The 27,668-nt window shown below is 43.6% G+C and overlaps 1 protein-coding gene across 1 annotated transcript; it reads left to right on the plus strand.

Moving 5' to 3' along the window:
* The first annotated feature begins 1,019 nt into the window (after nt 1-1,019).
* On the plus strand, nt 1,020-26,715 carry LOC311144512 (ras and EF-hand domain-containing protein homolog). The gene is made up of 17 exons (XM_084180537.1): nt 1,020-1,686; nt 10,055-10,201; nt 11,067-11,157; nt 12,066-12,161; nt 13,607-13,684; nt 13,955-14,070; nt 15,257-15,325; nt 15,615-15,693; nt 20,207-20,286; nt 20,645-20,957; nt 21,345-21,479; nt 22,247-22,397; nt 22,732-22,813; nt 22,905-23,019; nt 24,419-24,538; nt 24,755-24,831; nt 25,378-26,715. Exons 1-17 carry the CDS (start codon nt 1,355-1,357, stop codon nt 25,481-25,483), a joined length of 2,187 nt encoding a protein of 728 aa, XP_084036663.1. The 5' UTR covers nt 1,020-1,354; the 3' UTR covers nt 25,484-26,715.
* The last annotated feature ends 953 nt before the right edge of the window (nt 26,716-27,668 follow it).

A 27,668-nucleotide genomic window follows, 5' to 3' on the forward strand; every position in this document is an offset into this window, starting at 1 on the left:
TATTTAAAATATCATTATTAAGGTGTTTGATCATAGTATGTTCACAATTTGTAAATTATTAATAATGTACTACTAATGTACTTATAAACCAGTTATAAAGGAGTTATTGTCAACTCATAAGATTATTTATAGGGCATTTATTAATGGTTGATTAATGGTTTGACCAATTATATACATATTTATGGAAAGAGATGGAAGGAGTCGCTGTACACACAATACCCCAGAAATGACAAAGCAAAAACTGGTTTTTAGAAAATTTTGCAAATGTATATATAAAATAAACACTTTAATATCACATTTAGATAAGTATTCAGACCCTTTACTCAGTACTTTGCTGAAGCGCCTTTGGCAGCGATTACAGCCTCAAGTCTTCTTGGGTAAAAAAAAACTAAAAAACATTTGATATATTGTAAAGTGGTTATCCCACTGGCTATCATAAGGTGAATGCACCAATTTGTAAGTCACTCTGGATAAGAGCGTCTGCTAAATGACGAAAATGTAACTGAGCTACAGGGGACCTGGTACAATTTTTTCTGCCTCTGTCTTCTTATTGTCTCAGCCTTTAGGCATATATATCACGGTCGTAAGGCATATTAATTAACAGGTTATAGAGAAAACAACTCAATTATCACAACACATAGGTTGTAATATGGCTTCTTTGCTGGCTTCCCCAGTGATTTTACCGATGCGCTGCTACTGGTGTCAAGGTGATGTGATAGTCAGGCAAGCTTTATCCAAATGATCATCTATTTATTTACTCAAAGTATCATACACATTTTTCACATGCTGCTTGTTACTGAAAGTTTCCCATATTCTCTGGCAGCCAGTTAGACCGAAGGGGGTATTGGTCTTCAAGACAATCTCTATGGAAACGGCGGCTTTTTAACAGCGTTTAGATGTGTTTAGTTTATTCAATGGATTACAGGTAATTCTGTAACTGGTTGGCCTGACGCCCGGCCCTTGTTTGTTTTGTGCCTGTTCCTCTGGAAGTCGAGAGGCCGACACAAGAGAGTGCTGAAGTAGGAAAGGCCACCTCTCTTCACAGGTCCATCTGGCAAGAGACCGGAAAGAAGACTTGACAAACGACACATTAATACTGTTAGCCAAAGCGGTCGAAGTCGTCCAGGAGAAAATGAATAACAACTTAATTTTTTGTTGACCTTTTTTGTACCTCGACAAGGTGTTTGACAGTGTAGAAAGACTTGGATAAAACGTCAAACTTGAAAGAAGTTCGGAAGATCGTGGTGAAAGGAATTTAATTGGACGAAAACTTTAGGTTATAGTTGGCCATAGTGGTCTTTCCCCGGGTGGTTTCGGTGGTTGTCTGGTGGGGCTTTCCACTCCAGACTAAACCATGTCGTTACCAGCCATGGGTACCGACCGGGAGAGTCTCTGCTCGATCTTTCACGCTTGTGATGTGGATAATTCTGGACGGATTGAAAAAGACGACTTTGTCCAAATCTGCTCAGAGCTCCTTGTCCCGCCGACGGAGAGAGAGCACATATTCTCTAAACTGGACACCGACAGAGACGGGACAATCAATCTAGCGGAGTTCATTAGCGGCTTCCACCGGATCTCTGAGCAAGTGTACTGCGGGGACATGGAGCACAAGACCTGGGGAGTCTCCTCTCAGGCCTGGGAAGATTTCCAGACCCGACTAGGGGACCATGCCCAGTTCATACCCAGGTCAAGTATGGATCATATTACAAAACAATTAATTAATAATACACTTTTGATTTACATATTGTCCAAACGTCATATAGGAATGCAAGCATAAAACAGTTTCAATGTACATTTTCAGTGTAACCAATAGGCTACAGGTTATCTCCTTATAATAGATTAATAATATATACCGTTGAAGTCGGAAGTTTACATACACTTAGGTTGGAGTCATTAAAACTCGTTTTTCAACAACTCCACAAATGTCTTGTTAACAAACTATAGTTTTGGCAAGTCGGTTCTGACATCTACTTTGTGCATGACACAAGTAATTTTTCCAACAATTGTTTACAGACAGATGATTTCACTTATATTTCACTGTATCACAATTCCAGTGGGTCAGAAGTTTACATACACTAAGTTGACTGTGCCTTTAAACAGCTTGGAAAATTCCAGAAAATGATGTCATGGCTTTAGAAGCTTCTGATAGGCTAATTGACATCATTTGAGTCAATTGGAGGTGTACCTGTGGATGTATTTCAAGGCCTACCTTCAAACTCAGTGCCTCTTTGCTTGACATCATGGGAAAATCAAAGGAAATCAGCCAAGACCTCTGAAAAACAATTGTAGATCTCCACAAGTCTGGTTGATCCTTGGGAGCAATTTCCAAACGCCTGAAGGTACCATGTTTATCTGTACAAACAATAGTACGCAAGTATAAACACCATGGGACCACGAAGCCGTCATACCGCTCAGGAAGGAGACGCGTTCTGTCTCCTAGAGATTAACGTACTTTGGTGCGAAAAGTGCAAATCAATCCCAGAACAACAGCAAAGGACCTTGTGAAGATGCTGGAGGAAACAGGTACAAAAGTATCTATATCCACAGTAAAACAAGTCCTATATCGACATAACCTGAAAGGCCACTCAGCAAGGAAGAAGCCACTTCTCCAAAACCACCATAAAAAAGCCAGACTATGGTTTGCAACTGCACATGGGAACAAAGATCGTACTTTTTGGAGAAATGGTCTCTGGTCTGATGAAACAGAAATAGAACTGTTTGGCCATAATAACCATCGTTATGTTTGGAGGAAAAAGGGGGGCGCTTGCAAGCCGAAGAACACCATCCCAACCGTGAAGCACGGGGGTGGCAGCATCATGCTGTGGGGGTGCTTTGCTGCAGGAGGGACTGGTGCACTTCACAAAATAGATGGCATCATGAGGAAGAAAAATTAAGTGAATATATTGAAGCAACATCTCAAGACATCAGTCAGGAAGTTAAAGCTTGGTCGCAAATGGGTCTTCCAAATGGACAATGACCCCAAGCATACTTCCAAAGTTGTGGCAAAATGGCTTAAGGACAACAAAGTCAAGGTATTGGAGTGGCCATCACAAAGCCCGGACCTCAATCCTATAGAACATTTGTGGGCAGAACTGAAAAAGCGTGTGCAAGCAAGGAGGCCTACAAACCTGACTCAGTTACACAAGCTCTGTCAGGAGGAATGGGCCAAAATTCACCCAACTTATTGTGGGAAGCTTGTGGAAGGCTACCTGAAACGTTTGACCCAAGTTAAACAATTTAAAGGCAATGCTACAAAAATACTAATTGAGTATATGTAAACTTCTGACCCACTGGGAATGTGATGAAATAAATACAAGCTGAAATCAATTATTCTCTCTACTATTATTCTGACATTTCACATTCTTAAAATAAAGTGGTAATCCTAACTGACCTAAGACAGGGAATTTTTACTAGGATTAAATGTCAGGAATTGTGAAAAACTGAGTTAAATGTATTTAGCTAAGGTGTATGTAAACTTCCGACTTCAACTGTATATACCAAATATTTGTGTACTATTGTTGTGTTTTAATTAAATCTGTTGGGCTATTCCAGTGTCAAAACTTCTCCCACTTGTATTAGCCAGATGTGGTTCACACCTCTATGTGTGTGCACGTGCATTCGTGCACACACATTACTCAGGCCAGTCTAGGTTTTGGATGAAATATATCAAATATCTCTAAGCGCACCAATAGAAATCCTTGCAGCAACCTAACCCCGAAAGAATGAGCAAGAGAAAGAGACAAAGGAAAGAAGGAAGGGAAGGTATCAGTATCCTATGACAGGTTTTGAAATTACGTCCCATTGAGCAGTCAGAGAGAAAGCCCTCCTAGGGCTGGCATGGGACTGAGCCGCGCCCTGACATGCTACCATGGAGGGGACATTGATTAACACCGTGATTCCATGTGCCCCATCATATCTTAAATAGACCTCATTATGACTGTTTGATCACCAGCTTCACCAGCTGTAGAAAGTCACCCATTGGAACTAACATCTTAGCCGGTTTCTTTGAAAAAGGACCCCTCCTGGGGCACTCCATTAGTGATGGAGACAGAGGGTTTTCCATTGCTGTGGATCAAATGTTCTCATTATTGTGTGATACAACAGTCATGCCTGTACTCAGTAGGCCTACATCCACCCAGGCCTCAGATCCAGAGACCAAGGTCACCATACTATTGTATGCCCATAGAAGAGCCATGGGTGGAGTAGAGCAGGGATCAGTAATGGTACCACTCCTAAGTAGTTCTAGTTTAAGAATATATTCTAAGCATGTAACTAGATGTGTTATTAAACAACAGAGGAGTGAGGTTAGCTAAAGCAGAAACTCGGGCAACCAGGCTAGGGTAGAGCTGGATTCCTAGGGATATAGCCAATACTCTACAGTCATAGACAAACAACCACCTTTTAAAATCCTCTCACTGTAAAATATGATGTTTATTGGGATTTTATTGGTTTTTGATAGTGTCAGATGTGAATTAAGGGAGATATAGAAGTGAGAAGGCCGGTGGGGCTGGGGTTCGATCCCACGCAAGCTAACCCAACCAGGCATTTCAGACACTTTTGATTACTATCATTACTATCATAATGTTTTTAGTACTAACAAAATTATTTTTTGCATTTCTTAACTTGAAACATTGCATTGAAGAAGGTGTTCCCTCTGTAAGCCCTGGATTTTAAGACCCGTGGTGTGTACCAGTGACACTGCCTATCTTGGCAGTGCTGTTGATTGTAGGACACTGAGTATATATGCTCAGGGATTATAATCTGGTCACCTTGTCGAAGGCAAACACATACACACACATACACACACACACACTTTAGAGACCTCTACCCATCTGACGCAGTTTAATGAGCCATGAATGAGTTACTTTCTTAATTAGGCAAAAAAAACACACAAAAAACTACAACATTTACATGTAAATGTAAGTACCTGAATAGATATCAGGTAAATACTGTAGCCTACATACAGTGGGGAGAACAAGTATTTGATACACTGCCGATTTTGCAGGTTTTCCTACTTACAAAGCATGTAGAGGTCTGTAATTTTTATCATAGGTACACTTCAACTGTGAGAGTTGAAGTGTACCTATGAAAAAATCCAGAAAATCACATTGTATGATTTTTAAGTAATTCATTTGCATTTTATTGCATGACATAAGTATTTGATCACCTACCAACCAGTAAGAATTCCGGCTCTCACAGACCTTTTAGTTTTTCTTTAAGAAGCCCTCCTGTTCTCCACTCATTACCTGTATTAACTGCACCTGTTTGAACTTGTTACCTGTATAAAAGACACCTGTCCACACACTCAATCAAACAGACTCCAACCTCTCCACAATGGCCAAGACCAGAGACCTGTGTAAGGACATCAGGGATAAAATTGTAGACCTGCACAAGGCTGGGATGGGCTACAGGACAATAGGCAAGCAGCTTGGTGAGAAGGCAACAACTGTTGGCGCAATTATAAGAAAATGGAAGAAGTTGAAGATGACGGTCAATCACCCTCGGTCTGGGGCTCCATGCAATATCTCAACTCGTGACCATCAAACAGGAAAAGCGTCAATAGAGGACTAAGATCGAATCCTACTACGCTGGTTCTGATGCTCGATGGATGTGGCAGGGCTTGCAAACTATCACAGATTACTAAGGGAAACCCAGCCGCGATCTGCCTAGCGACGCTAGCCTACCAGACGAGCTAAATGCCTTCTATGCTCACTTCAAGGCTCACTTAATAATAATATAATAATATGCCATTTAGTAGAGGCTTTTATCCAAAGCGACTTACAGTCATGCGTGCATACATTTTTTTATGTATGGGTGGTCCCGGGGATCGAACCCACTACCCAGGCGTTACAAGCGCCATGCTCTACCAATTGAGCTACAGAGGACCACAAGGCAAGCAACCCTGAACCGTGCATGAGCGCACCAGCTGTTCGGGACGACTATGTGATCTCACTCTCCATTGCCGATGTGAACAAATTCTTTAAACAGGTTAACATTCGCAAAGCTGCGGGGCCAAATGGAATACCAGGACTCGTACTGAGAGCATGCGCTGACCAACTGGCAAGTGTCTTCACTGACATTTTCAACCTATCCCTGACCCGGTCTGTAAAACCAACTTGTTTCAAGCAGACCAACATAGTCCCTGTGCCCTAGAACACCTGCCTAAATCACTATCGTCCAGTAGCACTCACATCTATAGGCATGAAATGCTTGGAAAGGCTGGTCATGGCTCACATCAACACCATCATTCCAGACACCCTGGACCCGCTCCAATTCGCATACGCCCCAACAGATCCACAGATGACGCAATCTCTATTGCACTCCACATTGCCCGCACCCACCTGGACAAAAGGAATACCTATTTAAGAATGCTGTTCATTGACTACAGCTCAGCATTCAACACCATAGTCCCCTCCAAGCTCATCACCAAGCTCAGGACTCTTGGACTGAACACCTCCCTCTGCAACTGGATCCTGGACTTCCTGACAGGCCTCCCCAGGCAGTGAGGGTAGGCAACAACACATCTGCCACACTGACCATCAACACATGGGCCCCTCAAGGGTGTGTGCTTAGTCCTATCCTGCTGTACTCCCTGTTCATCCACAACTTCCTGGCCGCGCACGACTCCAACACCATCATCAAGTTTTGCTGACGACACGACGGTGGAAGGACTGACCAACGACAACAAAGAGGCTATAGGGAGGAGGTCAGAGACCTGGCAGTGTGGTGCCAGGACAACAACCTCTTCCTCAACATCAGCAAGACAAAGGAGCTGATCGTGGACTACAGGAAACGGAGGGCCAGCACATTCACATCGATGGGGCTATAGTGCAGCGGGTCGAGAGCTTCAAGTTCATCTGTGACCACATCACTAAGGAATTAACGTGGTCCACACCCACACAGTTGTGAAGAGGGCACGACAGCACCTCTTCCCCCTCAGAAGGCTGAAAAGATTTGGCATGGACTCTCAGATCCTCCAAAAGTTCTACAGCTGCACCATTGAGAGCATCTTGACTGGCTGCATCACCGCTTGGTACAGCAAATGCAAGGCATCCAACCGCAAGGCACTAGAGAGGGTGGTGAGTACGGCCCAGTACATCACTGAGGCCGAGGTCCCTGCCATCCAGGACCTCTATACCAGGCAGTGTCAGGGGAAAGCTCAAAAAATTGTCAAAGACTCCAGCCACCCAAGCCATAGACTGTTCTCTCTGCAACCACATGGCAAGCGGTACCAGTGCACCAAGTCTGGAACCAACAGGACCCTGAACAGCTTCTACCCCCAAGCCATAAGACAGATAAACATGGCTGCTAAATAGCTCATCAATTTAGCTACCCGGACTACCTGCATTGACCCTTTTTTGCACTGACTCTATGCACACACTTGATTCTACCCACACACTCACACATACTTACACTGACACCCCAACAAACACATACACTCACACACACTACATATGCCCACACACACATAGTATGCGCACACATGCATACTGACGCCACACACATACTTTCACACTCACCACATATGCTGCTGCTACTGTCTATTATTTATCCTGATGCCTAGTCACTTTACCCCTACCTACAGTATATGTACATAGCTACCTCAATTACCTTGTACACCTGCACATCGACTCGGTACTTGTACTCCCTGTATACATGTTCTTTTGACTCATTATTGTTATTCGTTATTCACTGTATTTATTCCTTGTGTCACTATTTCTATTTTTTATTAAAAAAAAATATCTACTACCTCCATTCACAATTTTTTTGAAGGGTCTCGTTTTTAAAACACTCTTGCACTGACTCAATGCACACACAGTGGTCTCTACCCACACACACATACTTACACTGACACCCCAACACACACACACACACTACATACGCCCACACACACATAACATGCGCACATATGCATACTAACGCCACACACTCTCACACACACACACACACGCCATAGGCCGTACACCACATACACTGCTGCTCCAGATCAGTCTATTATCTACTTTACCCCTACTATATGTACAGTGGGGAAAAAAAGTATTTAGTCAGCCACCAATTGTGCAAGTTCTCCCACTTAAAAAGATGAGAGAGGCCTGTAATTTTCATCATAGGTACACGTCAACTATGACAGACAAATTGAGGAGAAAAAAATCCAGAAAATCACATTGTAGGATTTTTAATGAATTTATTTGCAAATTATGGTGGAAAATAAGTATTTGGTCACCTACAAACAAGCAAGATTTCTGGCTCTCACAGACCTGTAACTTCTTCTTTAAGAGGCTCCTCTGTCCTCCACTCGTTACCTGTATTAATGGCACCTGTTTGAACTTGTTATCAGTATAAAAGACACCTGTCCACAACCTCAAACAGTCACACTCCAAACTCCACTATGGCCAAGACCAAAGAGCTGTCAAAGGACACCAGAAACAAAATTGTAGACCTGCACCAGGCTGGGAAGACTGAATCTGCAATAGGTAAGCAGCTTGGTTTGAAGAAATCAACTGTGGGAGCAATTATTAGGAAATGGAAGACATACAAGACCACTGATAATCTCCCTCGATCTGGGGCTCCACGCAAGATCTCACCCCGTGGGGTCAAAATGATCACAAGAACGGTGAGCAAAAATCCCAGAACCACACGGGGGGACCTAGTGAATGACCTGCAGAGAGCTGGGACCAAAGTAACAAAGCCTACCATCAGTAACACACTACGTCGCCAGGGACTCAAATCCTGCAGTGCCAGACGTGTCCCCCTGCTTAAGCCAGTACATGTCCAGGCCCGTCTGAAGTTTGCTAGAGTGCATTTGGATGATCCAGAAGAGGATTGGGAGAATGTCATATGGTCAGATGAAACCAAAATATAACTTTTTGGTAAAAACTCAACTCGTCGTGTTTGGAGGACAAAGAATGCTGAGTTGCATCCAAAGAACACCATACCTACTGTGAAGCATGGGGGTGGAAACATCATGCTTTGGGGCTGTTTTTCTGCAAAGGGACCAGGACGACTGATCCGTGTAAAGGAAAGAATGAATGGGGCCATGTATCGTGAGATTTTGAGTGAAAACCTCCTTCCATCAGCAAGGGCATTGAAGATGAAACGTGGCTGGGTCTTTCAGCATGACAATGATCCCAAACACACCGCCCGGGCAACGAAGGAGTGGCTTCGTAAGAAGCATTTCAAGGTCCTGGAGTGGCCTAGCCAGTCTCCAGATCTCAACCCCATAGAAAATCTTTGGAGAGAGTTGAAAGTCCGTGTTGCCCAGCGACAGCCCCAAAACATCACTGCTCTAGAGGAGATCTGCATGGAGGAATGGGCCAAAATACCAGCAACAGTGTGTGAAAACCTTGTGAAGACTTACAGAAAACGTTTGACCTGTGTCATTGCCAACAAAGGGTATATAACAAAGTATTGAGACACTTTTGTGATTGACCAAATACTTATTTTCCACCATAATTTGCAAATAAATTCATAAAAAATCCTACAATGTGATTTTCTTGATTTTTTTTTCTCATTTTGTCTGTCATAGTTGACGTGTACCTATGATGAAAATTACAGGCCTCTCTCATCTTTTTAAGTGGGAGAACTTGCACAATTGGTGGCTGACTAAATACTTGTTTCCCCCACTGTACATAGCTACCTCAATTACCTCGTACGCCTGCACATCGATATTGGTACTCCCTGTATATAGCCATGTTATTTTATACTCGTTATTGATATTCGTTATTTGCTGTGTATTTATTCCTTGTCATTTAAAAACGCTGCATGGTTGGAAAAGTAAGCATTTCACTGTTAGTCTACACCTGTTGTTTTATGAAGCATGCTACAAATCAAATGGAGCTGTTCTGTTCCAAGTATACTGTAGCTGTTCCAAATGTGTTTTAGATGAAAGGCCTTATGCTGTTGTAACTTGTATTGACATTCCCCTGTCTCCTGTCCGTCTGTCTGTCCGTCCGTCTGTCTGTGTTGTGTGTTTTTGTCCGTGTGTCTGTCTGCGTGTATGTCTGTGTGTCTGTCTGCCTGTCTGTCCATTTGTCTGTCTGTGTTGTGTCTGTAGGAATGAGCAGGCAGCCACGCTGTACCAGAACATCAGTATGACAGAGCCCAGGATGGTGCCTCAGTACGAGAGAGTCATCATGAGCTTCACCAGAGAGATCAAGCAGCACAATGCTGAGATGGAGAACCTAGCCCTGGCTGTGAAACGGTACTAACACACGCACGCACGCGATGCGCACACTCACCGACAACTGCAGTTCGCTTAAACACACATACTGTACATACACTGTACACATGCAGACATTCTATCATACACGTCCTCAAATACAAATGGGTCGTTCTACGAAAAGAGTGCCTTTTGCATCCATTTGATGTTTTAAGTAGAAATTGTGCTCCAATATATAATTTTATAAGGCCTGTTATATTAAATGAAGTGCTCTTTAATCTAGACCACATGGAGACCACAATAAATCAAATGTTTATATGAATAAAGGCTTGCTAAAGGGCCATAGTTATCCCTCCGTCAACCCTGTGTCATTCTAGGAAGATTTTAACCCACTTAATCCCTAAACTTCCCCATCATTGTAAAGCCCTAGTTATTTTGTTGCTTTGACAAAGTCATTTCTGAAGATTATTATTTAACTGAGCAGGTCGAGCATAACACGTCAACCCTGTTACCCATAGATAGGCTAGAAATAAATAAATAGAAAAAATGATGCAATAATGCATTCAATTGCCACTTCCTGTTGCACACAACAAGCTTCCATTCCCCCTGTCACAATGGGATTTATGGCTGATTTAAGAAGAAATAATCAACCCTGTCACGGTCAACCTTTTACTTTATTTGGCACTTAATAGGCACTTACTATAATATTTTTTATTTATTTAACCTCTTTCGATGGGAAAACGCTTTTTAATGAAGTTGAGCATGTTAAAATTAGGTGAAATCCAACGTTTCTTTGACCAAATTACACTTCTCAAAAGGTACCGAAATGGTGGAACGACCCAAATACACACACACCAATACCGATATAATATATGAAGTTACAGTACTATGTTGTATTTCTGCTCAGAGCCCATGACCAAGCCGCCATGCAGCTCAGTGAGATGGAGGAGGAGATGGATCAACGCATCCATGCAGCAGAGAACAACACACAGCAACAGGTGACACACACTTGCATGATTGTCACTTCTCACTTTAGAAATGATGTCCATGTTATCATTCGGTCTGGGCAGGTTGTGTTCCTACAGGGTTTAGCCAGTGATAAGAAGGGTGGAGCTCATCTCTTCACTCATGTCAAATAGAGAGGACTTGGGATCAGATTACTCATACAACCTCAAACACTCCTCAGCTGTGTTGAGGTCTGATACGTCAACCTGTTATCATTTCTGGATTTTATATACTGTGTTTATTTATAATAATTTGTTAGAAGTAACTCCAGTGGGATGTTGACGGAAAACGTCCAGTTTCCATACTTCCATGGAAAGCTCCTATTCCTGGAATCTCTCATTCCTCTACTCTGGGAACACTTATCTCCCCCCTGTGTGTGTGTGTGTAGTTATGTACATTATGTAAGTGTGCTACATCAGCTCTGTTTGTTGTGCAGCTGCTGTTTGCTTAGTCTAAGAAAAGCACCCACACACACACACATCAGAAGGAAGGATCTGAAAGTCTATGTCATCGTCCAGTGAGGCAGTTACAGTGTATCCGATCAGTAAAAAGCAATCTACTACTTCAGCACTCATGTTCCTTGATACACCCTGGCCCCCTACACCTGTCACTCAAACTGCCCTAAAATAGCACAGCACAACCTCTTATCAGTGGAACATAGAGGAGTGATATAAAAGAAGTACAACACACGCACACACACACACAGAAACACACGCACACACACACACACACTGTGCCATTTGATTTGGACAGTAGTTGGGATTTTGGCAGTAGGGGAATCTGTATATTGGCAGTGTGTGAACAGTTGATGATGTAAGCCTTTATAATTGTGTCTTATATCCTTGTGGAGGCCATAAGCGATGGGATGATGCTAAACCATGTTCTATTCTGTTATCGGTAGGAGGCCAAGAAGACTGAGGCAGCTCTGAGTGAGCTGAAGAGACACTATGAGACTGAGGTGTGTGAGCTGCAGCACAAGGTCCAGAAGATGCAGCTGGTGAGTTTACCATTCGACTGTTCATCACTTACACTGTTCCATCTAGTACACACTAAAGATATCCTTTATAGTTCAGGTGGTGTGAAATAAATGTTAACTTTTCCATAGAAGTATGAAACTTGGTACACAGTTTGGGGCCAAGTTTCATGCTGTTATGAAAAAGTGAACAATTAACCTAAGATTTGGCACCTGTGTTATACAGTGAGGGAAAAAAGTATTTCATCCCCTGCTGATTTTATACGTTTGCCCACTGACAAAGACATGATCAGTCTATAATTTTAATGGTAGGTTTATTTGAACAGTGAGAGACAGAATAACAACAAAAAAATCCAGAAAAACGCACGTCAAAAATTTTATAAATTGATTTGCATTTTAATGATGGAAATAAGTATTTGACCCCTCTGCAAAACATACTTGGCGGCAAAACCCTTGTTGGCAATCACAGAGGTCAGATGTTTCTTGTAGTTGGCCACCAGGTTTGCACACATCTCAGGAGGGATTTTGTCCCACTCCTCTTTGTAGATCTTCTCCAAGTCATTAAGGTTTCGAGGATGACGTTTGGCAACTCGAACCTTCAGCTCCCTCCACAGATTTTCTATGGGATTAAGGTCTGGAGACTGGCTAGGCCACTCCAGGACCTTAATGTGCCTCTTCTTGAGCCACTCCTTTGTTGCCTTGGCTGTGTTTTTTGGGTCATTGTCATGCCGGAATACCCATCCACAACCCATTTTCAATGCCCTGGCTGAGGGAAGGAGGTTCTCACCCAAGATTTGACGGTACATGGTGCGGTCCATCGTCCCTTTGATGCAGTGAAGTTGTCCTGTGATTCCTCACCGTTCTCATGATCATTGCAACTCCACGAGGTGAGATCTTGCATGGAGCCCCAGGCCAAGGGAGATTGACAGTTATTTTGTGTTTCTTCCATTTGTGAATAATCTCACCAACTGTTGTCACCTTCTCACCAAGCTGCTTGGTGATGGTCTTGTAGCCCATTCCAGCCTTGTGTAGGTCTACAATCTTGTCCCTGACATCCTTGGAGAGCTCTTTGGTCTTGGCCATGGTGGAGAGTTTGGAATCTGATTGATTGATTGCTTCTGTGGACAGGTGTTTTTTATACAGGTAACAAGCTGAGATTAGGAGCACTCCCTTTAAGAGTGTGCTCCTAATCTCAGCTCGTTACCTGTATAAAAGACACCTGGGAGCCAGAAATCTTTCTGATTGAGAGGGGGTAAAATACTTATTTCCCTCATTAAAATGCAAATCAATTTATAACATTTTTGACATGCGTTTTTCTGGATTTTGTTGTTGTTATTCTGTCTCTCACTGTTCAAATAAACCTACCATTAAAATTATAGACTGATCATTTCTTTGTCAGTGGGCAAATGTACAAAATCAGCAGGGGATCAAATACTTTTTTCCCTCACTGTAAGTGTCTACTCCCTCAGATTGAAGACCAGTACAAGAACATCAATATGAAAGACGAGTCTTCAACCCTGAAGAGAAAGATCAACGAACTGACTCTGGTGAGATGGGTCTTCTTGCTAGTCCTATATCACTCTGTACACTAATAAAGACAATGGAGCTGAATCATTCTGGCTCTGACCATGCTGTCGCCTGTCGCTAAACCCTACTCTCTCTCTCTTCTCTATCACGCTCCCTTTATCACTCTCTCTTTTGCTCTCTCCCCCTCTCTTTACCTCTCTCTCTCTCTCTCTCTCTCTCTCTCTCTCTCTCTCTCTCTCTCTCTCTCTCTCTCTCTCTCTGTCTCTCTCTCTCTCTCTCTCTCTCCTCAGGAAAACCAGCGTTTGAAGCAGGAGTTGATGCAGTCTCACACTAACATAGCCTTCTTGCAGAGTGAACTGGCCTCTCTAAAGAGTGACCTGACAGACCACAGCATCAACTCTGAGCGGTGACACACACACACACACACACACACACACACACACACACACACACATACACACACACGCACACACACACACACACACACACACACACACACACACACACACACACACACACACACACACACACACACACACACACACACACACACACACACACACACACACACACACACACACACACACACACACAGTTACTGTATCATGGGTGTTAGACACCCATTGTGCATGAGGCACAATCGTCTGCATGTATTACATAATCAGTGTTGAACTGTTAATAAATCATACACATATGTCATGCCGTTACATAATCTAGTGATGTCATTAGTAATAATCTAATATCTACTAGATGTAATACTATTTGTGAAATGATCAATCAGATTTTTCTGCAGTGGCACATTGAGAATCCCAAAGTACACTGAGACACACAACACACAGTCACAAAGCCAAAACACACACACACACACACAGACCCTTTGACACCTCATCCCAGCCTGGGCTGTGGTTTCGCCTTGAGCCATCCAGTCACTCAGTCAGTCAGGCAGCAGAGGCCACTGCCCAAGGCCAGTGTGACTGCCTCCCTGTCTGTGTGCCTGGCTGCTCCCTCCCGTCCCTGTGGTGGTAACATGTTTGTCAGGCTTGTAACAGGATATCCTAGTGTGACCTCACACTCACATAGTCTCACAACCTGGTTACCTGGCAACCAGTCTCACACTTCGCTTTTGAACCCGTTCCGTTCAAACAAAGTTTGTGTTGTGAATGTGCCAATTCTTTGAGATTGTTGAAGTGACTGCTTTTGTCTGCATTATTAGAATGTACAACCTGTTTTTGGAGAATTCATGTATGTGTTATTGTAGTTTATGTAGTATGTGTTATTATAGTTTGTGTAGTATGTGTTATTGTAGTTTATGTAGTATGTGTTATTGTAGTTTATGTAGTATGTGTTATTGTAGTTTGTGTAGTATGTGTTATTATAGTTTGTGTAGTATGTGTTATTATAGTTTGTGTAGTATGTGTTATTATAGTTTGTGTAGTATCTGTTATTGTAGTTTGTGTAGTATGTGTTATTGTAGTTTATGTAGTATGTGTTATGAGAGTGTATGTAGTATGTGTTATGAGTATGGAGTATGTGTTATGAGTGTTTATGAAAGTGTATGTATTAGTTGTGAATGACTGTGTTTGTATGTGCAGGGATGAGGTGATGATGAGAGAGTTCTCTGATGAGAGGGATAACCTGGAGCGACAGATAGAGATCCTACAGTAAGTCTGGCCAATCACAGTGCTCGCCTGACACACAAACAGGAACACTTCAAGACTCACAACTTGATGTTACCGTGAGCAGCCTGTTAACTGACGAACATGAAGTTGTAAGCCTTGGAAAATCTTGAAGAGTTTCTGTTTTTGAAAACCTCAAGTCATTTTCCTCAGAAGACCTGCCAAGGGCTCTTTTATTCACCCCTTCCCGTTCTTATCCTCCCCTCTCACCTCCTCTGTTTCTATTCCTCTCTCTCATCCTCTGCTTCTCTCCCTCCTCTATTCCCCTCTATAGAACAGCCAACAGGAAGCTCCATGACAGTAATGACAGGCTGCGCAGTTCCCTGGAGAACACCCTCAGCAAGAGCAATAAGGTGAGGTAGACACCCACAAAGCCACGGTAACAACACCAGCACGCTCTCTCTCTCGCTCTCTCCCTGCCTCTTATCTTTGTTCATCTGTCCCCCTCCTTCAATCTGCCCCCCTATCCAACACCCCTTTTATCCTCATCTTCCCATCACTCTCTCTCTCTCTTTCTCTCTGATCTCTCTGCTTTTAACGTCAGGGTTGAATCTCTAATGGCAGTCCTAAGGGCTTGTCTGTTGGAGGAATCATCTGAACCATGTCTGAGAGGCAAAGACAGACAACAACAACATCTTTTAGTCTTGACCCCTAACTCACTCTCCTCATAACCTCATAACTTCCACTCTTCTTCACACACTCTCATCTAATGATAATTCCTATACTCACACATAGGGTTCAGTACTTTTTTCATTTTTTTCCCACCTTTATTTAACCAGGTAAGCCAGTTGAGAACAATTTCTCATTTACAACTGCAAATATATATACAGTGTGTGTGAATATAGTAAGTTATGGAGGTAAGGCATTAAATAGGCCATAGTGCAAAATAATTACAATTTCGTATTAACACTGGAATGATACAGTGGGGGAAAAAAGTATTTAGTCAGCCACCAATTGTGCAAGTTCTCCCACTTAAAAAGATGAGAGAGGCCTGTAATTTTCATCATAGGTACACGTCAACTATGACAGACAAATTGAGGGGAAAAAATCCAGAAAATCACATTGTAGGATTTTTTATGAATTTATTTGCAAATTATGGTGGAAAATAAGTATTTGGTCACCTACAAACAAGCAAGATTTCTGGCTCTCACAGACCTGTAACTTCTTCTTTAAGAGGCTCCTCTGTCCTCCACTTGTTACCTGTATTAATGGCACCTGTTTGAACTTGTTATCAGTATAAAAGACACCTGTCCACAACCTCAAACAGTCACACTCCAAACTCCACTATGGCCAAGACCAAAGAGCTGTCAAAGGACACCAGAAACAAAATTGTAGACCTGCACCAGGCTGGGAAGACTGAATCTGCAATAGGTAAGCAGCTTGGTTTGAAGAAATAAACTGTGGGAGCAATTATTAGGAAATGGAAGACATACAAGACCACTGATAATCTCCCTCGATCTGGGGCTCCACGCAAGAACTCACCCCGTGGGGTCAAAATGATCACAAGAACGGTGAGCAAAAATCCCAGAACCACACGGGGGGGCCTAGTGAATGACCTGCAGAGAGCTGGGACCAAAGTAACAAAGCCTACCATCAGAAACACACTACGCCGCCAGGGACTCCTGCAGTGCCAGACGTGTCCCCCTGCTTAAGCCAGTACATGTCCAGGCCTGTCTGAAGTTTGCTAGAGTGCATTTGGATGATCCAGAAGAGGATTGGGAGAATGTCATATGGTCAGATGAAACCAAAATAGAACATTTTGGTAAAAACTCAACTCGTCGTGTTTGGAGGACAAAGAATGCTGAGTTGCATCCAAAGAACACCATACCTACTGTGAAGCATGAGGGTGGAAACGTCATGCTTTGGGGCTGTTTTTCTGCAAAGGGACCAGGACGACTGATCCGTGTAAAGGAAAGAATGAATGGGGCCATGTATCGTGAGATTTTGAGTGAAAACTTCCTTCCATCAGCAAGGGCATTGAAGATGAAACGTGGCTGGGTCTTTCAGCATGACAATGATCCCAAACACACCGCCCGGGCAACGAAGGAGTGGCTTCGTAAGAAGCATTTCAAGGTCCTGGAGTGGCCTAGCCAGTCTCCAGTTCTCAACCCCATAGAAAATCTTTGGAGGGAGTTGAAAGTCCGTGTTGCCCAGCGACAGCCCCAAAACATCACTGCTCTAGAGGAGATCTGCATGGAGGAATGGGCCAAAATACCAGCAACAGTGTGTGAAAACCTTGTGAAGACTTACAGAAAACGTTTGACCTGTGTCATTGCCAACAAAGGGTATATAACAAAGTATTGAGAAACTTTTGTTATTGACCAAATACTTATTTTCCACCATAATTTGCAAATAAATTCATTAAAAATCCTACAATGTGATTTTCTGGATTTTCTTCCCTCATTTTGTCTGTCATAGTTGACGTGTACCTATGACGAAAATTACAGGCCTCTCTCATCATTTTAAGTGGGAGAACTTGCACAATTGGTGGCTGACTAAATAATTTTTTGCCCCACTGTAGATGTGCAAAAGATTATGTGCAAATAGAGATACTGGGGTGCAAATTAGCAAAATAAATAACAATATGAGGGTGAGGTAGTTGGGTGGGCTAATTTCAGAATGGCTGTGTACAGGTGCAGTGATCGGTAAGGTGCTCTGACAACTGATGCTTAAAGTTAGTGAGGGAGATAAGAGTCTCCAGCTTCAGAGATTTTTGCAGTTCGTTCCAGTCATTGGCAGCAGAGAACTGGAAGGAATGGCGGCCAAAGGAGGTGTTGGCTTTGGGGATGACCAGTGAGATATACCTGCTGGAGCGCAGACTACGGGTGGGTGTTGCTATGGTGACCAGTGAGCTAAGATAAGACAGGGATTTGCCTAGCAGTGATTTATAGATGACCTGGAGCCAGTGGGTTTGGCGACGAATATGTAGTGAGGGCCAGCCAACAAGAGCGTACAGGTCACAATGGTGGGTAGTATATGGGGCTTTGGTGACAAAACGGATGGCACTGTGATAGACTACATCCAATTTGCTGAGTAGAGTGTTGGAGGCTATTTTGTAAATGACATCGCTGAAGTCAAGGATCAGTAGGATAGTCCGTTTTACGAGGGCATGTTTGGCAGTGTTTCCTAGCCTCAGTGCAGTGGGAAGTTGGGAGGAGGTGCTCTTATTTTCCATGGACTTTACAGTGTCCCAAAACTTTTTGGAGTTAATGCTACAGGATGCAAATTTCTGTTTGAAAAAGATAGCCTTTGCTTTCCTAACTGATTGTGTATATTGGTTCCTGACTTCCCTGAAAGTTGCATATCGCGGGGGCTGTTCGATGCTAATGCAGTACGCCACAGGATGTTTTTGTGCTGGTCAAGGGCAGTCACGTCTGAGGAGAACCAGGGCTATATCTGTTCTTAGTTCTGAATTTTTTGAATGGGGCATGTTTATTTAAGATTGAGAGGAAAGCACTTTTAAAGAACATCCAGGCATCCTCTACTGACGGGATGAGGTCAATATCCATCCAGGATACCCGGGCCAGGTCAATTAGAAAGGCCTGCTCGCTAAAGTGTTTTAGGGAGCGTTTGACAATGATGAGGGGTGGTCGTTTGACCGCGGACGCATTACGGACGCAAGCAATAAGGCAGTGATCGCTGAGATCCTGGTTGAAGACAGCGGAGGTGTATTTAGAGGGTAAATTAGTCAGGATGATATCTATGAGGGTGCCCATGTTTACAGATTTAGGGTTGTACCTGGTAGGTTCGTTGATAATTTGTGTGAGATTGAGGGCATCTAGTTTAGATTGTAGGTTGGCCGGGGTGTTAAGCATATCCCAGTTTAGGTCACCAAGCAGTACGAACTCTGAGGATAAATGGTGGACAATCAATTTACATATGGTGTCCAGGGCACAGCTCGGGCTGAGGGGGGTCTGTAGCAAGCGGCAACAGTGAGAGACATTTCTGGAAAGGTGGATTTTTAGAAGTAGAAGCTCAAACTGTTTGGACACAGACCTGGATAGTACGATAGAGCTCTGCAGGCTATCTCTACAGTAGATTGCAATCCCACCCCCTTTGACAGTTCTATCGAGACAGAAAATGTTGTAGTTGGGGATGGAAATTTCAGGATTTTTGGTGGCCTTCCTAAGCCAGGATTCAGACACTGCTAGAACATCAGGGTTGGCGGAGTGTGCTAACGCAGTGAATAACTCAAACTTAGGGAGGAGGCTTCGGATGTTAACGTGCAAGAAACCAAGGCTTTTACGGTTACAGAAGTCAACAAATGATAACGCCTGGGGAGTAGGAGTGATACTGGGGGCTACAGGGCCTGGGTTAACCTCTACATCACCAGAGGAACAGAGGAGGAGTAGAATAAGGATACGGCTAAAGGCTTTAAGTACTGGTCTTCTAGTGCGTTGGGTACAGAGAAAAAAAGGAGCAGATTTCTGGGCGTTGTAGAATAGATTCAGGGCATTATGTACAGACAAGGACATGGAAGGATATGAGTACAGTGGAGGTAAACCTAAGCGTTGGGTAACGATGAAAGAGAGCATCACTGGAGGCACCGATTGAGTCGGTCTCTGCGTGTATGGGGGGTGGGACAAAGGAGCTATCTAAGGCAGGTTGAGCTGGGCTGGGGGATCTACAGTGAAATAGTACAATAAGAAATAACCGAAACATCAATAAGGCATATTGACATGGGAGAGAGGCATAAAGCAATCACAGGTGTTATTCGAGAGAGCTAAGACAACAGCTCAGTGCACACGTACGCACACATACGTGTATGGACACACACACCCACACACACACAAAAACACACCCCCACCCACACCCACACACAGTGACCCAGACAGTTGTGACAGTGATGTTGTGGTTGTGTTTCAGCGTGGTAGCTGTGCTTCCCCAGCCAGCACCATTAGCAGGAGGAGCAGGAGCATCTGTTACTCATCTCCATACCTGGACAGGTAAGACAGTACTAGCAACAGCCTGCTGGTGTGTTTGTCCAGCACATACACTCTAATACTGGTCCACACTGCACACGTACGTGTGTGTGCTCAAAATCAAGTTGATGTACAATTATTCTCAGGTGGAAGATTAGCACTGGACACGTGTGTGCAGTGTGGACCAGTATTAGAGTGGTCCACATGCGTGTTTGCATTGTATGCTCATAGCCATCCATACAGGACACAAAACCGCACAGTCTATGTTCTACCATGGTTGTTGGAGCTAGCTTAGCGGTAGCGAGGAAGGGTTTCTGTTTCGAGTAGACTGTGTGGATGTTGTGACAGACAGGGATACCTCTGTCTGTCTATACTGTCCCAGGTTCTACCAGGCGGGTGTGGATGAGGACGGCGACCCGCTGGGCCTGTGTGGAGGTGAAGGTGATGGGAGTTCTCTGGGGTGTCGGAGGCCCAGTCTGGACACCCTAGCCCTGGCTCTGTGTGACCCGGCCATGCAGCGCAAATGCATCTCCGAGGTAGACAGCCTGCCCGAGAGCTGCCTAGACAGCGGCATGTCCACGCTGCGCGGCTCCAACAAGGGATACGACTCTGAGCAGGAGGTCAAAGGGCATGAGGAGGAACAGAGGGCGGCCGGGAACACCGACAGCCTGGCGGGAGACCACTCGGACAACGACGTAAGACACACAAACATACAGTACACTCTACAGTAATACACACACATACACACTACATCACACACAAACGCTACATACAAACACACACACACACACAGACTATGCAGTAGTACACACATACACACTATACGCACACACACACATACACACACACATGCTTATTACACACACAGACACGGACACAAACACACCCACACACACACACGCAAACACACACACACAAACATACACACTCTTTACAGTAATGCACAAACACACAAACACACACACAAACACACACACAACGACATTATACACACATCGTCATCCACTTGTACTACGTACACATATTGTTACTGATAACGCTCATTATGTAGTGATGTTAATGCAATAGTGTTAATGTGTCAGGTTGCAGAGTTGCGGGATGAGATGGTGCTTGGATCAGACAGTGATTCTGTCCTGGACTGGAAACCCTTGGAGTCAGTCAGCCGGACCAGCTCTGTAGCGTCCACACGCAAAGCCCTCTCTGCAATCACCAATGAGGTACAGGACAGAGGGCAGTGGTGTGAGGAGAGGACAAGAGAGGAGAGTGTAAATGCTGGATTGTAGAACTAAATTAAAAGCTCATTTTGGAGCTTTAAAACTATTTAAAAAAGAAACATACACTTGGCGGAATAACTTGGTTAGCAGGCAGACTTGGTAGAAGACACGTGAGTGTAAATGTTTGACTTAGTTCAGGAGGACGTCATTCCAGTATTATGACATGGCCCGGTACAATACAGTCAAGGTGTGCCTTTAATCCTCTCTCACTCTTTTGTCTCTCGTTCTTTCTCTTTTTCTCTCCCGTTCACATTCTCTCTTTTTTTTCTCTCTCTTTCTTTCTTTCTCTCTCTCTCTCTCTCTCTCTCTCTCTCTCTCTCTCTCTCTCTCTCTCTCTCTCTCTCTCTCTCTCTCTCTCTCTCTCTCTCTCTCTCTCTCTCTCTCTCTCTCTCTCTCTCTCTCTCTCTCTCTCTCTCTCTCTCTCTCTCTCTCTCTCTCTCTCTCTCTCTCTCTCTCTCTCTCTCTCTCTCTCTCTCTCTCTCTCTCTCTCTCTCCTCCCTCCCTCTCTCTCTCTCACCCCTCTCTCTCTCTCTCTCTCTCTCTCCCTCCCCCTCTCTCTCCCACCCCCCCTCTCTCTCTCTCTCTCTCTCTCTCTCTCTCTCTCTCTGCCTCCCCCTCTCTCTCTCTCACCCCTCACCCCCTCTCTCTCTCTCTCTCTCCTCTCTCTCTCTCTCCCCCCCCCCTCTCTCTCTCTCTCTCTCTGTGTATAGGGGAAAGAAAAGGAGTCAGCTGACCTGGGCTATATGACATCAGAGAAGGCCTACAGAGTGGTGTTGGCGGGCGATGCAGCGGTGGGCAAGTCCAGCTTCCTGCTCCGCCTCTGCAAAAACGAGTTCCGAGGAAACACCAGCGCCACCCTAGGTGGGTGTGTCAGCAAACCTGTGTTAGCTCTCACTTGCTTACATTATCATTCTATCCACACATTAGTTTTGACTGTAAATGGTGAACAAGGATTTAGTCTAGCTGGACCGCTCGGGCATTGGTTAATCACGCTTTTACACTATTCTCCTCAACACAGCTTGGCTTGTGAAGCCGAACTGGCCCGGAATTACAAGTCTCCAGGGCTCCATCCCATGGTGGTGGTGTTGAATGCATGCGTAGCTGCCTGGGACAGCTATAGAATATATATTTTAGATGGTAATGTGACTGTCTTTTGGAGTAGTGTGTTTGAACATCCTCTTGTGTTTATCCTCAGGGGTGGACTTTCAGATGAAGACTCTAGTAGTGGATGGAGAGCCTACCCTACTACAGCTATGGGACACAGCAGGCCAGGAGAGGTGTGTGTGTTTGCATGTGTTAGTGAACAGTCTGTTTCAGCCTATGTAGTGGTGCTGTGTTAACCTCTAGCCCTGTGTGTGTGTGTCGTAGGTTCCGCAGCATTGCCAAGTCCTACTTCAGACGAGCCGACGGGGTCCTCCTGCTGTATGATGTCACCTGTGAAAAGAGCTTTCTCAACGTGCGAGAATGGGTGGACATGATTGAGGTAGTAATAATTGATTGGATTTATATGATACATTTTTACATCCAATTGATTCGATTTACATGACACTTTTCCAGATGCTCAAGGCACTTCACATAGTAAGGTTAAAACTCACCTTATCCACCACCAATGAGTAGCACACATTTGGGTGATGCCACGGCAGCCATTTTGTAGTATACACAATAACTATCCTCCATAACATTAGATAACACAAATATATAGTGACAAAAGCACATATCACAGCATACTACAGGTCATGGAGGGATCTAAACATTTTGGGGGGAGAATGACTGTGAGAAGGTTCTGGTGACTTTTTAAAAGGACATCCTACTCCAAAATGAATTAATATAAAATTATGCTAACATTTAAAATATAATTTCCCCTTCCAAAAATGAACCCAATATAACTTATTAGTCCATATTATCAGGCAGGTGTGCTATTTGTCAGTAATTATTATCACCTGATGCAGCATAGTGGCTATAAATAATTAGACTGAGGGTTGTCGATTTACCCCATTGGGCTAATCATTAGCCAGAACACAAACTCTAAAGTCTAAACATTTGGCTGTCTTGTTGCTAGTTATAGCAGCATCCCACTGGGCAAAAACTGGTTGAAGCAACGTTGTGTCTATGTCATTTCAATAAAAAAAATCAGATTTGATGACGTTGAATCAACGTGAAAAACTCATTGGATTTGCAAAAAGTCATCAACGTAAGGGAATTTTTTCCACCCAACTTTTTACCTAAATCCAAAGACAGGGAGACATTTTTGTTTGATTTCACATTGAATTCACGTTAGTTGACAACTCAACCAAATGTAAATCAAAACTACGCGTGCCTAGTGGGATATTGATGACTTGAATGTCCCCCTCAAAAAAATTCCACTGGCACAACCAAGGATCATGTACCTTGAATATAGGGTAGCCAGTTACACCTGTTACACTTAGCCCCGGTCTGCCCTATGCATTCAACACCATTGGTGCCCGCACACGCTTAAATCATGCTATTTTCTCGCTCAGAATGTGACAGGCTGAACAATTTGAATAGGTAAACTACTATGGGGTTGACTGATTTTGCCGTTGCTTATCCTACTTGTGTTGTTGGCTATGTAAAATTAAATGTGGACAACCATTTTTATACGTGTCATTGCTGTGTTGCATCGTTGCAGTGTTGAGTTGTGTGATAACAGTGTGTGCATCCCAAATGGCACCCTATAGTGCACTACTTTTGAACAAAGCGCTATGGGCCCTGGTCAAAAGTAGTGCACTATAATGGGAATAGGGTGCCATTTGGGACGCAACCAGTGTTGAGTTTTGGATAGCAGTGTTGTTGTTGTTGTGTTTGTTGTCGGTGTTGGTGTTTTTGTTGGCCTGTGTTTTAACCTGCTGTCCATCTGTGTTCAGGACGTGTCCCAGGACGACATTCCCATCATGCTAGTTGGGAATAAGTGTGACCTGAGAGAGCAGGCTCTACAGGACAGGGTCACCTGTGTCCCCACCAGCTTCGGAGAGAAGCTGGCCATGGTGAGACCATTCAACCCCAACGTCTTACTTAACACTTGACATTAGTTACATTTCTATTTTGGTCATTTAGCAGATGATCTTATCCAGAGGGATTTACAGTCACTTCTAGTTGTACCCAAGAATATAGCCTAGAACTAGGACCCAGAATTTTGCCTGGTCAGGTCAATGTATGGAACATCGGCCTGATTGAGAATTGCGTTGTTTGTTTCCTATCAGACGTATAATGCCCTCTTCTGTGAGACTAGTGCTAAAGATGGATCTAATGTCATAGAAGCCGTGCTGCATCTGGCCAGGTAAGAGATACCAGATCCTAGACATCTCTGTTTTCTCTCTCTGCTAAGTGATCTTTACCTGTAAATGTGTTGCTCTCCTTAGAGTACTCTCTGATCTGACTGAGTTGGATACTTTTTTTATATTTTCGCTAAGTGTTCTTACAAGACCAAAATGTAGAGCAATATGTAAAGCTTTGCTGCCCTCTAGTGTGCAAGAGTGTTCTGTACTCTAATGCCCATTATAAACTGGGTGGTTCGAGCTCTGAATGCTGATCGGCTGAAACCCGTGGTATATCAGACCGTATACCACGTGTATGACAAAACATTTATTTTTACTCTTCTAATTACGTTGGTAACCAGTTTATAATAGCAATAAGCACCTCGGGGGTTTGTGGGTTCCACGTTGCGTTGTGCCTAAGTACAGCCCTTAGCCGTGGTATTTTGGCCATTTGCCACACCCCCTCAGGCCTTATTGCTTAATTATACTAATGCCAATACAGTGGAGGTATGCCTTTAACTCTCTTTCTCTCTTCTTCTTTTTTGTTCTCCTCCTCCTCCCCCCATCAGAGAGGTGATCAAGCAGGTTAATGGGGATGAGAACCAGGAGTCTGTGACTAACCTCTACAGAAGTCCCAACAAGAAGATGCCGACTGTCACCTGCTGCACAGGATAAGAAACCACACAGGAACACTACTAGAGTAACCAAAACTCAGCACCAGCGCAACCACAGCAACAGAACACCACAATACTAGAACACTGTCTCCAACAGCAGAACAAGAGAACAATGAGACTTCAGAAGAACGGGCGGCAGGTAGCCTAGTGGTTAAGAGCGTTGTGCCAGTAACCGAAAGGTCGCTGGTTCTAATCCCCGAGCCGACTAGTTGAAAAATCTGTCGATGTGCCCTTGAGCAAGGCACTTAACCCTAATTGCTCCTGTAAGTCGCTCTGGATAAGAGTGTGTGCTAAATGACAAAAAATAAAAAAAGAACAGATCACAGGAGAATTCAGTCAGAACACTTGAGTACCATAGCACTAGAACTGCTGATTTTCTCATATGAGATCAACTGTGCTTGTTTTATGCTGTGCGTGCGTGATTATGCAATTATGTGTTTGAATGAGTGCATGTGTGCTTGTGTTATGCATGTGTATTTGGCTTTAGTATTGAGTCCTTTGACATCATTCACATCATGGTTAGTGATTGTGTCTTTTGTATTACAGATAGCTATTGTATATATCAATGTACAGGTAGTGACTGCCAAGTACCATGTACTGGCAAATTATATTCTCAACAAGTCACTAGAAAGCTTGGGATAGCAGCAATTTACATTTTCAAGTTAACTATGACATCATATGTGATGAGGAGAGACAAATGCATGTGATAGGTGGTGAACAGTAGGGTAGGGAAATGTTATTTATACAATGGAAGACTCCTTTTATAAGCAAGCTTTCTATATGCAAGCTTTCTATTGCTAAGGGGTAAGGCGGAGGGAGGAGCTACAGTTTAGTAGACATAAAAATAGAATTGAATTCTAGTTCTGTGATAGTAGACACAGTAGTGTCAGAAACATCCTCCATGTACAACATTTGTGATAAAGAGAAACAACTGCATGTCAAGGAAGGAGTGTCATGATTATGTCAGTTGAGCATACTGTATGTCTGAATTCTGATTGTAGGAGCCAAGAGCAACATCTGGAGAGAGTGATGTGATTGGATGGTATGTGCATGTAAACAGGTTATATTTCTGTGTGTACATTGTGAAATATTGGTATCATTAATATATTATATAATGTTACAGTTGCCATTTGGACTTCTCCTGGGTCACTGTTGATGTCACTGTAAGCCCACACCTGTCTATCTGTCTGGCTGTCTGAGCCCTCTGTGTGGGCATACTCAAAGCGCTTTACTATTAAAATGTAGCATGAACAAAACCCAACGTGATATGACTTCCCTTTTCCAGGCAGCGACTGAACATAATATTTCATGCTGAATATATATATTTTATGTTGAGGACATACATGGAATATAAAATAAGTTATAAGATAACTTATCTGGAGAGTAATCTGCTGATAACAAGGCAAAAAACAGCCATGTACCCTACCGTCTCGTTCAGTCACACACACGCATACACACACACACACACACACACACACCCCAAATGTCCACAGAAAGTCACTGAGGGGGGAAAAGAAATTCAACAATCAGATAACTTCCTACATTTGATTTGTTGGGACACCCGTGTCACCCATATTCCCTGAGCATGTTTACGAGGAGCTGCAGCATATGCCAGCGTTTATTCAGGCCGTTAATGTCTGGAAGACTGGCACAGAGCCCAGCCCCACCTCCCATCAGTTTACATTGTCATGAGCTTGATGAGGCGAGCCTAGTCATTTGTCAAACAACATGTAGGGTGGGGCAGGCATTGGATAATTAAATAATCGCAAATAATGGATTCATTAATTTTATGTGGGCGGAACAGAAGCGTGTCCTAAGCAGAACTCAACAAGATATTTTTTATATCACCGTTGGATGACCCTGGCACTCGTTTACATGTCCAAGGGTTTATGAGACGCTGGTAATAACTTTATAACAACCTCTGTCTTGGATGGTGTTGTTCTCCCTGTGACGGAGTGCTTAGAGTGGGTTGAAGGAGGGTGATGATGGCCTTCACGATTCTGGAAAGGTCTCTCACACTGAAGAGCTGTTATTATCAACCCCCCCTTCAGCAGGAGAGGAAAGTAATGGAAGGGCTTCTGAAGAGATTGTCCTTGAATCTAATACACATAACACTCAAACATACTGTATAGAACAAGCACACACAAAATCCATACTCATATGTACACACACATACACCGTTCACA

This window comes from Coregonus lavaretus (assembly GCF_964263955.1).
Source record: "Coregonus lavaretus genome assembly, chromosome: 17".
Taxonomy (NCBI): Eukaryota; Metazoa; Chordata; class Actinopteri; order Salmoniformes; family Salmonidae; genus Coregonus; species Coregonus lavaretus.